The following is a 13019-nucleotide window of genomic DNA, read 5'->3' as shown; positions in this document are numbered from 1 at the left end:
AAAGTGTGCACAGATGTCTCAAAAATTTGGACGGTTTGCTGCTTCCTTTGGCAGGGTGTTATGTACTGAGGTTTTCACCCTGGGCCAGCAGGGGGATACTGTAGATAGTTTTCACTCAGGTCCACATATGCAAATAAGGGGTTGAAAATGACGTTCAGTGATTGGATAGTTACAGAAAGTGGTTACTGTTGTGTTGTAGTGGGGCTCTATATAAACAGGCTGGCTGAACCTTTCAGTTCAGTTCTGTTCTGACCTGTGAATAAACAAGAGCTGTTTGTGTCATCTGATATGTTCACCCACAACTTAACACAGAGGATGGAAGACTTCGCCCAACCTTGTTTGCTAAGTGTTTGTGTGAAAAGGACTGCAGTTCATTGCTCACATCCTAGCTCTGCTTATTATTTCCCACCTATTGTGCCATATGTCTTGACAGGCGAAATGAACAAGTATCCACAAGCACAGCTCAAGAGAAGATGTACAAGCATTAGCGAACAAAGGCCTCTGTACGGTCCACCCAAACGCATGTGAGTTTGTTTCCAGACATTATTTTCCACTTTGATATATATCCACTCGTATAGCCATGACCTACACTCTTATGTGCCTTCAACTAAGTCTAAATGAGTAGCAAGTCTGACTCGCATAAGATCACATTTGCTTTGTGCAATTGTTACTCCAGGAAACAATGGCTGATCGTGGCTGTTGGTTTTGCTACTGAAATGGCCACTCTCCACATTGCCATCTCTTGCCAGTTGCACTGGAGAAACAGAGAAGCATCAATATAGTAGCACTGGCAGCTGTTCTGCAAGGCTTGGGGAGCTCTCATGCAACAGCTCTGATCCTGCACCTGTCAGCACCTTACCCTGTGTACTCCATCGAAAAAGAAGGGGGATATAACAATTGGCCGCTAGTAAAATGTTGGATGGGGACGGGGAAAGAGTAGCTTTACTTCAAAGCAATTCTGTGCTAAGCCTCTGCATTACATTAGAACCTTTGCACACACATTGATCCCAGACTCTGTTTTGTTGTTGCATACTTAGTTTTGCTGTTGACAACACTATGTCAAATGGAGCTATGCTTCTAGATGCCGAATCTGCTTTTCGGGACCCCACACCATATGATTTCGTAACCCCTGGAAATCCCTTCAGCAGTGGACAGCAGATCATTGTAAGTAGACTTTCTTTGTCCCATAAAGATGCTTTAAAAAGACAAAATAAATAGAATGATTCTTGCCGTTCCATGTAGCATTGACTGATGACTTGCCCTTTTTGTCAGCCCCCATTTCATGTGTCAGGGACGCAGGTGGCGCTGTGGGTTAAACCACAGAGCCTAGGACTTGCCAATCGGAAGGTCGGCGGTTCGAATCCCTGTGACGGCGTGAGCTCCCGTTGCTCGGTCCCAGCTCCTGCCAACCTAGCAGTTCGAAAGCATGTCAAAGTGCAAGTAGATAAATAGGTACCGCTCCGGCGGGAAGGTAAACGGTGCTTCTGTGCGCTGCTTTGGTTCACCAGAAGCGGCTTAGTCATTCTGGCCACATGACCCAGAAGCTGTACGCCGGCTCCCTCGGCCAATAAAGCGAGATGAGCGCTGCAACCCTAGAGTCAGTCACAACTGGACCTAATGGTCAGGGGTCCCTTTACCTTTATTCCATGTGTAGAGAGCTTATTATGTAGAGAACATAATTTTTATTTGATTTTTACAAATTCATTCACCGAAGTAGTATGATTACAAATAATAAAGTTTACACCTCCCCTCCGTGGGTTCTTTAAATAACTTTTTTGTTTTAACTGCATATTATAAGTCCATCTAATTTACACTCCTCCATTGTATCCAAAATCTATGTATCATTGCAAGAGTTATGTAAAGCCTGCCAAAGAGTCCAGGTGTTTACAATGGTCTTTCAAATACAATATGCATTTGTCCCATTCCTTGTTGTAATTCTGATCCTCCTGGTTTCTGATTTTCCTGGTTAATCTTGCCATCTCTGCATAATCCAATAGTTTCATCTCCCAGTCCGCTCTAATAGGTATCTTTTCTTTCCAACCCTGGGCAAGAAGCATCCTTGCAGCAGCTGTTGTAGCGTACATAAACAGTCTTTTCAGTTCTTTTGGTATCTCTGCACCTACAATTCCTAACAAAAAGGCTTCTAGTTTATTTTAATTTTTTAAAAAATTGATTGCGTATCATTTCCCAGAATTCCTTTATCACTTTGCAGTTCCACCACATATGATAGAAGGTGCCTTCCTTTTCCTTACATTTCCAACAAACATTTCCATGGGTAGAGAGCTTATCTGCTGAGCATCGACTGCATCATGCCCTAACGTTCAGCAGGTAACATTATTCTCTTTCCCTTTTCAGGTACCTGGAAATTAGCAACGTGTTTGGGTTGGAAATTATGCCTCTGCAGCAACTTGTGAAGTACTGCACTCCCATTTCTATTGCCGTCGTCGTTGCTAATGACTTTGCTCATTGATTCATTTGTTCAGAAACTGGAAACAAATCTCTATTAAAAACAAAGACAAATTGAAGACAATTTTGGGAGGGTGCAAAGTAATGGTTCTGACAAGACAGGCTGAAGAATGAAGTATGTTTTCCTGTACATTAGAAGGTTTTCATCTGTGACTCCACCTCCTGCTTGTTTTTAATTTCCTTTAGAAGAGTGAAAATTATGGAGCGTAGAAGCCACAATTCCTTTGTTGTTTCCAGAGGTTTTCTGGCTTTTAGCCTAATCAACGCACAAACTGATGTGCTGTATTTTGTAGTTGGGAACTTGCTAACCTATCCAGCACTGTTGAGTTTGCTATATGGAATATGTCCATACTTGCAAGTGTCTCTTAGCTATGACATCATCAGTGATAGTTCCCTTGTTCCCACTTGCTCAGACCTGAACAATTTTTAATAACTCTTCTTAAAAGTTTGTTTTGTTTCCTAATTGTGTTTGTTAGTGTCCTTGGATAGCTGTGCTCTCTGATGACAGTCCAGCCAAAAAAAGAATGCCAATCTGATGTTGTAATGCAATAGCGGTGGAAGGTTGTTTTTTTGTACGGCAGATTCTTTAATTTTGTGCTAATTTTGTACATGGGATGATATGATGTTGTGCGAGGATTTACTCATTTCACTGTGACGCTCATTTCTATTCTGCACTTTGGACTTGAGGTAACGGGAAACGCATGCCGTGCAAGTGTCAAATGGGCTGAGTCAGCACACTGAAACCTTGTCCCCCATCAGGGATGCCTCTTTCGCTCTATCCCAGATAGCTCAGTGGTTGTGGATTATAAAGGGGCTACAAATCGATGCAAGAATGTGTGCAAATAAAGTTGATCTCGGAATCAAAACGGGTGAAATTATGCTTCGTGTACCTGAGCCACTTCTGTGTCTTCAGTCCTATAAGAAGGGACAGCTTGATAGTTCGAACTACCGGCAACAGAAAGTACTTCTAGATGGCTTTGTAATAGGATGAGTGTTCCTCATGGTGCTGTGTGATAACACGTATCTATTATCTTGTTTTAAAAGAAATAAAACACAACTCAAATACAAAGAGAAGCTCTTCTTGCAATTCATTGGGATCAACACAGGAACCCTCTGTGCCAATACAAACTGCATTGTCTGAAGGACCATAGCTTCCCCCACCCCGAAATAAGAGAACACCATAAATGGAATTTTTTTCTCACTACTGCCAATGCCATATTTTGTGACAGTGGACTTGGGCGGTTGGGGAAGGGGGCAAAGGCGACCTTTTGGAAATTGGGCTGAAAGGGGGCAGGGGATGGTGAAAGGAAGACAAATCAGGAGGAGATATTCATGGGCAGCAGGGTTTATTTGAAAGGATAAACCCTTCGTTAAATTTAATTGCTCTGTTTCCATGCGTGGTAATGGAGCTGCAACAATGACCAGGCCAGTGGGCCTCCAGATTTCTCAGTCTCATGATGTGCTATTTCCCCAGAAGTACTGTCAAGGGAAATAATAATAATAATAATAATAATAATAATAATAATAATAATAATAATTTTATTATTTATACCCCACTCAACTGGCTGGGTTTCCCCAGCCACTCTGGGCGGCTCCCGATACAATATTAAAAACACGATCAAACATTAAAAACTTCCCTAAACTGGGCTGCCTTCAGATGTCTTCTAAAAGTCTGTTATTTATTTCCTTGACATCTGATGGTAGGGTGTTCCACAGGGCGGGTGCCACTACCGAAAAGGCCCTCTGCCTGGGTCCATGTCACCTCACTTCTCCCAGGGAGGAAACCGTCAGAAGGCCCTTGGCGCTGGACCTCGCTGAACGATGGGGGTGGAGACGCTCCTTCAAGTATACTGGGCCGAGGACATTTAGGGCTTTAAAGGTCAGCACCAACACTTGGAATTGTGCTCAGTACTGGGAGCCAATGTAGGTCTTTCAGGACTGGTGTTATATGGTCTCTGCAGCTGTTTCCAGTGACCAGTCTAGTTGCCACATTCTGAATTAGTTGTAGTTTCCGGGTCACCTTCAAAGGTAGCCTCACACAGAACATATTGCAGTAGTCCAATCGCAGCTGCCACTGGCCAGGAGGGGTACCATCTTCCCCTCCTCCAGCACTTCTGGTGTGCCACTGTGGCATGGCATGGTGTCATTCCAATGGGGCATTTAAGGGGGTGTACAAAGCATCATCACATCTTAGGACTTGCCGATCAGAAGGTCGGCAGTTCGAATCCCCGCGACAGGGCAAGCTCCCGTTGCTCAGTCCCTGCTCCTGCCAACCTAGCCGTTCAAAAGCACGTCAAAGTGCAAGTAGATAAATAGGTACCACTCCGGCAGGAAGGTAAACAGTGTTTCCGTGTGCTGCTCTGGTTCGCCAGAAGCGGCTTAGTCTTGCTGGCCACATGACCCGGAAGCTGTAAGCCGGCTCCCTCGGCCAGTAAAGCGAGATGAGCACCACAACCCCAGAGTCGGTCACGACTGGACCTAATGGTCAGGGGTCCCTTTACCTTTACACAGCATCATTATCATTTATTACTTATACATCCTTTGGACATCCCTATTTTCATCAGAGAAATGTTGGAGAGTATGGAGTTATGTGGCCCCCTGAACCAAGGAGATAAAGGATACAACCTTTAGAAGACATCTGATGGTAGTTTCCCTGTATAGGGAAGTTTTAAAATGTTTTATTATGCTTTTATATGTTGGAAGCCGCTCAGAATGGCTGGGGCAACCCAGTCAGATGGGTGGTGAATAAATAATAAAATTATTATAATTATGGAATAGGACATCCCTATATTCATCGGATAAATGTTGGAGGGTAGAAACAAAATTGACATCAGGTGACATAGCCTCAGAATCCTGCTCTCCAGATCTGGAGAACATTGGTCAGCCCAAAGGTCACATCTCACTTCCAGGGGAGGCCCCTACGTGGCAGTGGTGGGCGGAGCCAGAGACAAAAGTGGGCGGAGCTACAGAAGTGAATCTTACCTTTCTACACTAGGCTCATTTCTTCGCATTCCCAGACTCTCACCTACCTTCCCATTAATGCAAGAAGCATTATCGGATCTCAAGGGCATATTCCAGTGAAGCAGAAAAACTCAAGGGCCGTGTAAAGAGGGTTTCCCATCCCTCGGTTGCAGCAACACATTTTCAGGCATTCTTTCATTCACACTTGAGGAGTTTGGATTTGGTATCCCGCCTTTCACTCCCTTTAAGGAGTCTCAAAGCGACTAACAATCTCCTTTCCCTTCCTCCCCCACAACAAACACTCTGTGAGGTGAGTGGGGCTGAGAGACTTCAAAGAAGTGTGACTAGCCCAAGGTCACCCAGCAGCTGCATGTGGAGGAGCGGAGACGCGAACCCGGTTCCCCAGATTACGAGACTACCGCTCTTAACCACTACACCACACTGGCTCTTAACGTGATCAGATGTCTTAATACTGAGGTTAGAACTAAGTTGTTTTCTCCCCTTGGGGGGAAAAAGCGCTGCTTAGAATAGTTGCTTCAGCTTTAGAGAGAAATCAGTTCTGCACCATGGATATTAAAAACAATTGCCAAACAAGTGGATTTATTGTCTTTTTTTTTATAAAAAAAAACCACTAATTCTGGAATTTAAACAAGACGATGTGGCTATAAACATTCCCCAGGGCCTCCTCCCTCCCCACCATTCTACATGATTTTATTAGATGTGAAATTTAAACACGTACATCTGTTAACATGTCAAACTGGGATGTATTTGCTTAAGGGCTCCACCTTGGAATTATTTTTAAACTACAGGATGAGTAAAAATCCCTTAAATAAACCAAATAAATCACTGTATCATTCTGAAGCGTAAAAAAAAAGAAGGTTGAGCGGAAGGAGGACGTTTAATTCCAAAGATATTCACCCAAAGATTTTTTTTGCTTCAAACGGCCCAACCGTTCCAGCTCACCCAACTCATCCGAAAGTTTTATTGGACACCCTCCACCCCTCAATCCCACATCCTCCAGCTGATAAACATCCTGATACTTTAAACATTATTGTGCCTTAGCAGGTCACTTTTTATGTGGGTTGGATTTCTATGCCACATTATAATGTTTGTAGACAGAAACCACACGGATCCTGCTGATTACTGTACTGTACTATCAACGCGGTGTGTGCCTCAGCTATGGGGCTACGTGTGTACAATTTGGGCTGAAGCATAGGGGGAAATGTAGAAGACTAGGTTTGCATCTATTATTATTTTTTAATGGGGTGCAATTGTGAGGAGTACATGGGATTTAAAATATACTAGGGCTGGTATATTGTGAATGAATGTTTCACAGAGGATGCTGCTTGTGCAGTCTGTCACACAGCTTTGGCACACAGGAATGATCCAAACTCTCTTTATTTTTTCATTATTAGGTATACAGGGATTTGAATATACATGAACAAAAGTGCAACCATTTTATCGTTCTTTCTCATTCGCTCAAGTAAATAAAAAAACAAAGTCAGTTTACATAAATATTGTTGATGTAACAGATTTCTTCATGTGATAATAAACCATCTTTTAGACTTCCAAAGAATAACATGGTCAGAAGTTAAGCGTGATGCCTTCATTTTAAACTGCATTTGCTTGGTTGTTTCAGAAAAAACGCTGCATGAGTCACTCTGCTTTAATACAATGGCAGGTTCTGAAAGGACCACTGCTCACCGTCATGAGCTTTCCAATCCATCATTTTATGTTCTCGAGGCAATTCTTCAAAAGAGACTCAATCCCATCCTGTTTCTCTTTATTACCTGTATTTACAGTTCCTATAGGTCAGTGCAACTTTTACTTCCACACTTTGACAATGCCATCTCGTGAAGCGGTAACTATAAATCCTTGAGTTGTCTGAAAAGTAGCAATGTCTGTGATAATGTCATGGTGCCCAACTGGTAAAGACTCGGGACCCCTTCGAGGGGTTTCATCCGTGGGACCCACCTTCTGCTTGTTTTGAATTTCCTGTTGAAAAGGGGAAATGATGAAACGTTGATGACTAAATCCTTTCGGTTTCAGGTGCTTTCCTTCTTTTGTGTTGTATTTAACTGTTTTATTGAAAGGGACCCCTGACCAATAGGTCCAGTCGCGGATGACTCTGGGGTTGTGGTGCTCATCTAGCTTTATTGGCCAAGGGAGCTGGCATACAGCTTCCGGGTCATGTGGCCAGCATGACTAAGCCGCTTCTGGCGAACCAGAGCAGTGCATGGAAACGCCGTTTACCTTACCACCGGAGCGGTACCTATTTATCTACTTGCACTTTGACGTGCTTTCGAACTGCTAGGTTGGCAGGAGCAGGGGCTGAGCAACGGGAGCTCACCCCATAGTGGGGATTCGAACCGCCGACCTTCTGATCGGCAAGTCCTAGGCTCCGTGGTTTAACCCAGAGCACCACTCACATCCCTGAAAGGTGCTTTCCTGTTTTAAGCCCAACAAGTGCATATTGGATACACTATTTTGTTACATGCAAAACTGACAGTGAATCCAGAGCTGTTGAGTTTGCTATGCGGAATATGAATGTGCTCACAGATAGCTACTGCCTGCAGTGACAGTGGAACAATTCCCACTTTCCCAGGTCTGGGAATGAGACCTGCGAGCAACTATACCTGAACAACTTCTGTGCCTTCAATGATCTTCCTATAATAAGACACAGATGGGCTGCTTGAACTTCCAGCAACAATGTAGGACCTCTCAGGGTATGCTAAATCCCAGAACCTGCAAAGAACAAAGGCGACAATATAAAATCTTTGACTAGAATCCTTCCAGCCTTTAAAACAGCATTGCAGCTATCATAAGGAGAGCAGTATGGGGTCACATGACAGGCCTGTCTAGCCTGACATCAGGTGGCTAGTGGCTAGATCTCAACGTTTCTGGAAAATTTTATTCTATAAGGTACTTGGGGGTATATTTCTATTTCAAAGCCTTACAGTTTGGTGTTAAGCAGGTTTACACAAAAGTGAGAAGTTTATGTCCCATCTACAGAAAGGTTGAACACACACTAAATCTGGTAGGTTCAAATCAATATGTTAGTCAAAGAAATTATGAACCTCACAAGATTGGGTGTTTTTTTTTACTTCATACGGGACTTTTATGCAGAAAAGGAAACTCTAGTTTCTGTGGTGGTGAGATATCATCATTTATTAGATTTTACCTTATCTTCATGTCTGAACCTGCTGTCAGTAATATAGGATTTCCATCTGCTGGGCTGCAGTATATTCCATGAACGCTATGAGGTGAAGGCTAAAGGGTGGGAAAATAGGGGTTATTTTCAACAGGTGTTAAAATATATTAACTTTTAAAAATCGAGTTATCTTAATTAACAATCATGTCATTAAGGCACTAATCCTGAACACCTTCACATAGCTGTAGCTTCTAGTGAAAGACATTGAACTTCAAATTACAACTATAAACAATTGGTTTTTTTGTTTGCTTTTTTTTAATTAATCATTTTAATTAATCATTTTTTTAATTAATCATTTTAAATTTTGTATCCACACATTTACATTTGATTGTTTACTTAATACCAAAGACAATTTACAAGTTATGAAATAAATTGAAATTTCAGGATAGAAAACAATATGAGGAGAATAAAAACAGCTGTTGAGCATTTAGCAGAAGAAAAATATTCAAACAGTAGTAGATAAAAACACTAAGGCTGCAACCCTGCACTTATTCACAAGTATGTAAGTCCCATTGGTCCCCATAGGTCTTACACCTGAGTAGACGTGTAATAGGTTTGAATGGTTGCAATCTTATGCACACTTTCTCAAGAGTAAGCCCCAATGAGGACAGCGGTACTTACTTCCAAGTAAGCTAGGGTTGCTGCCATATGTCAGGATTTCCCCATATATTTAGCTGATTTCCCCTCGGACACTGCTTGCGACTGCAGTATTCCAGATACATCCGGGAAATTCGGGACATATGGCAAGTCTAAAGTAAGCAAATAGGGGTTAAAAGAGAGACGGGTCAAAGTGATAGCCAGGCTTTTATGTTTAGATATGGGGCTCAGCAACTGCCTCTTCATCCAAGAATCTATGTGTAATTCAGTGCCTGCAATCGAAATGATTTAGTCTGTAATCTAAATCTTCAGACCGAGTCTGAATGCAAACCTTAAGGTTATTTTTTTTAATCCCCTCTGCATCATCTTCCCAACTTCTGCTTTGTGTATTATCTAGCCTAATAAAGAGTTCTGAGAAACTGAAAGCTTACATCGTTTTGTTTGGTACCACTATCTGGGCTTAATACACTTGCCCCAAGCTACACAGGGCTTTATAAGTTAACATCAGTGCTTTGAATTGCACACGGAAGTACACAGGAAACACTTTCAGAATTGGCAAAATGTATTTTGCCTAACCCAGTATAGATAATGCATCTCTTCTCAACTGAAAACATAAAACTTTGGCATGATGGACATTTAATATCCACCAAAGGACTAAAAACTACATAGGCCTGCTTTATTCTGCTCAAAACTTTACAATCACAAAGCCAAACCTGATGTTCTGAAAGAGGTGGGGCATTGCTGGCCCATAACGTGAAGCGTCTGTCGCCTGTTTCCATATCCCACATGGAGACTTCATTATTGCCTTGAACAGCTACGGAAAAGCCATGGACAACGGTTATAAACCAAAAGTGCAGGAATGGGGGCAGACTTACATCTTAGGGTTTATTTCTTGCATTATAGTCTAGCAATATAAAAGGGATGAGGAAAACGAGTTACTTGGCCACTGACAGCACTCATTAAAATAAATGCTTGTGAAGACTGTCCCTTAGCAGCCGCGGGACAATGCCCTCACTTATTCCGACTAAACCTAAGGAAGAACTTACAGTACAGTGGAACAGAATCCCATAAGAACCTTCCCTTGGAGGTTTCTAAGCAGAGGTTGGATGGCCATCTGCCATTTTGCTAGTGCTCTGATAGAGAGAGAAAGTGAGCTGTACCTGCAATCACCCATGACTGGGAGAGGGGATGCATAAGCAGGCGTCTGATCCGTGCTCTGGAAGGATGGGAATGGCTAGAGATGGGTAACTGAAATCGCATGTCCCAGCATGCCATGGTACCACTGCTTGTACCTTGTAAAGAAAAAGAGACTATCAGCAGCAATCCAGGCCCTACTGACCAAGGAGTAAGCCCCATTAAATTCAATATTTACTTCCAAGTAGACATGTAGGGAAGTGGGTGGCTCTGTGGGTTAAACCACAGAGCCTAGGACTTGCCGACCAGAAGGTTGGCGGTTCGAATCCCCGCGACAGGGTGAGCTCCCATTGCTCGGTCCCTGCTCCTGCCAGCCTAGCAGTTCGAAAGCATGTCAAAGTGTAAGTAGATAAATAGGTACAGCTCCGGCGGGAAGTTAAACAGTGTTTCCGTGCGCTGCTCTGGTTTGCCAGAAGCGGCTTAGTCATGCTGGCCACCTGACCCGGAAGTTGTACGCCGGCTCCCTCAGTCAATAAAATGAGACGAGTGCCGCAACCCCAGAGTCGGCCACGACTGGACCTAATGGTCAGGGGTCCCTTTACCTTTAGACATGGTTAAGGCTGAAGTTAATGACATTTTAAGCAATGTCCACTGGCCCTGATTATACAAATACTGTGCCAGTATGCCTAAGGTTCAAAGACATATTTGCTTTCCGCTAATCACTTACACTTTTTATCTTTCACAAAGAGATTTAGTGCACTTGCCCCTTGTAACAGCCCTGCATAGCAACTCACTGGGAAACCAAGGAGAGGACATGATCTGCCCAGATTAAATCCATAACAGAAAATGGAGTTGAAGTCAAATCCACCCATCTCTCCGGCAACCTAACTAAACTGCCCCTCTTAAAAGCAAGCATGTCGCAGTCATTCCCTGCACAAAGAGAAATTTTATTTATGCTGTGATTCTAAATACATATAATTATTTAATGGAGGAAACACAAAAAGCATCTTACCAATACAAAGCCAGCATTGATGTATGTCTACAGCAAATGAGGTTATAAGTCCCAACCGTAAATCGTGCTTTAATGTCCAGGCATTATTAGAAGATCTCAGGTCCCATCCCACTAAGGAACCATTCACAGTGGCATAAGCCAACACGGACTGGGCTCCTGAATTGAAGTGATGCATGTCGACGACACAGCCATCGTCCCTCTGATCTAAAAACCTGAGTAAAGGAGATGGCAAGATGGGTATAATTCATTGAAATGTCACATGACTTCAAATTGTCCACACCCTTGCTTCTTTTGCCTATAGCCTTCCACTCTCCTTTCGTTTTGGTGATGCATATTTGGCTGGAACTACTAATTCTGGATCTGAATGGAGATTCTGTACCTAGTTATAGCAGATACTTGTTTTATCATTTATGCCCCAAGTATTCATTCAGCCCTCTCACAAATCTTGGAAAAGAATGACCCCCCTGGCAGGAAAAATGAGAGGGCCGTGTAACACCAGCAAAATGTTCTCTGCAGGTCTCTATCTTCCTCACTGACCACAATAAACTCAATATCTGAATGAAGGAACTCAGGTGTAGCAGAGGTGTAGGCAGTGAGTGCCAGATTTATGTATAAGCTAAACAAGCTATAGCCTAGGGCTCCACTCTCTTGGGGACCCCCAAAAAAATTAAAGGAGGAAAAACTGGATGTACATTTCCAAAATATAAGATAAAAAACAGACAAATTTGATAAAATACATATTTTGTTATGTGCAAATAGCTTTAGATACCTATTAGGTCCATAAATTACAGCATACAGTGGTACCTCGGGTTAAGTACTTAATTCGTTCCGGAGGTCTGTTCTTAACCTGAAACTGTTCTTAACCTGAAGCACCACTTTAGCTAACGGGGCCACTGTGCCGCCGGAGCACGATTTCTGTTCTTATCCTGAAGCAAAATTCTTAACCTGAAACACTATTTCTGGGTTAGCAGAGTCTGTAACCTGAAGCATATGTAACCTGAAGCGTATGTAACCTGAGGTACTACTGTATATTCAACACAAAAAAGCGCAACAATTTGTTGTTGACAAAGGACAGCTGAACATATAAAGGGCCCCATTACCTTCAGTAGCTTAGGGCCTCATCAAACCTAAATCCGGCCCTGGGTGTAGTACCTAGACACATTCAGGAGAATAAGGTGGCAAGAGTAGACTATACCATTTCAGGCTTCTAATATGAGCCTGCTATGAGCCCAGCAGATACCCAAAGGGATGCATCAAAGGATTGATAAAAACCTGCTTTGTATTGGATGGATCTTAGGAGACTTGGGTAGTTTTGAAGCTTCTATCCCAAGAAGTTGAATAGCTCCGTTATCTGAAGCTACAGCCAAGTAATGAGAACCCTGGCAAAATGTAAGCGTCATCACATGCCCTCCAATCCGGGAATATGTCAAGATTGACCTGTTGTAGGAAGCAGAAAGAACATAGTTCTAAGACTGCTAGATTCTAAAAATCTACACAAATTGAACAGTAAGGCCCAATGAAATATCAAATAGACAACTAAATTTAAAACATTTCTCCTGTCATGGCTTGTTCTACAGAATCCTGGGAATTTGCAGTTTTGTTAGGAAAATGAGTATTTTCTGTTAAGAGATCCCCTTT

At 42.7% G+C, this 13019-nt stretch overlaps 2 protein-coding genes across 3 annotated transcripts in view; one reads left to right on the top strand and one right to left on the bottom strand.

Moving 5' to 3' along the window:
• LOC309353560 (collagen alpha-6(VI) chain-like) overlaps positions 1 to 3344 on the top strand; it is a 74433-nt gene extending 71089 nt beyond the window's left edge. The window contains exons 36-38 of the mRNA XM_081882898.1: positions 434 to 524; positions 1038 to 1164; positions 2356 to 3344. Of these exons, the coding sequence (XP_081739024.1) occupies positions 434 to 524; positions 1038 to 1164; positions 2356 to 2370 (233 nt within the window). The 3' untranslated portion in view covers positions 2371 to 3344. The remainder of the gene's footprint in view (positions 1 to 433; positions 525 to 1037; positions 1165 to 2355) is intronic.
• A 3463-nt stretch (positions 3345 to 6807) lies between these two features.
• Positions 6808 to 13019, bottom strand: part of PIK3R4 (phosphoinositide-3-kinase regulatory subunit 4) — a 31142-nt gene continuing 24930 nt past the window's right edge. For both annotated transcript variants that reach the window (XM_081882913.1, XM_081882912.1), the window contains exons 14-20: positions 12654 to 12818; positions 11382 to 11593; positions 10396 to 10527; positions 9949 to 10049; positions 8609 to 8697; positions 8064 to 8172; positions 6808 to 7422 (exon numbers count right to left, since the gene is read on the bottom strand). In XM_081882913.1, the coding sequence (XP_081739039.1) occupies positions 7252 to 7422; positions 8064 to 8172; positions 8609 to 8697; positions 9949 to 10049; positions 10396 to 10527; positions 11382 to 11593; positions 12654 to 12818 (979 nt within the window). In that variant the 3' untranslated portion in view covers positions 6808 to 7251. The remainder of the gene's footprint in view (positions 7423 to 8063; positions 8173 to 8608; positions 8698 to 9948; positions 10050 to 10395; positions 10528 to 11381; positions 11594 to 12653; positions 12819 to 13019) is intronic.

This window comes from Podarcis melisellensis, assembly GCF_964234715.1.
Source record: "Podarcis melisellensis genome assembly, chromosome: 12".
Taxonomy (NCBI): domain Eukaryota; kingdom Metazoa; phylum Chordata; class Lepidosauria; order Squamata; family Lacertidae; genus Podarcis; species Podarcis melisellensis.
This window is presented reverse-complemented; position numbering and strand designations above follow the sequence as displayed.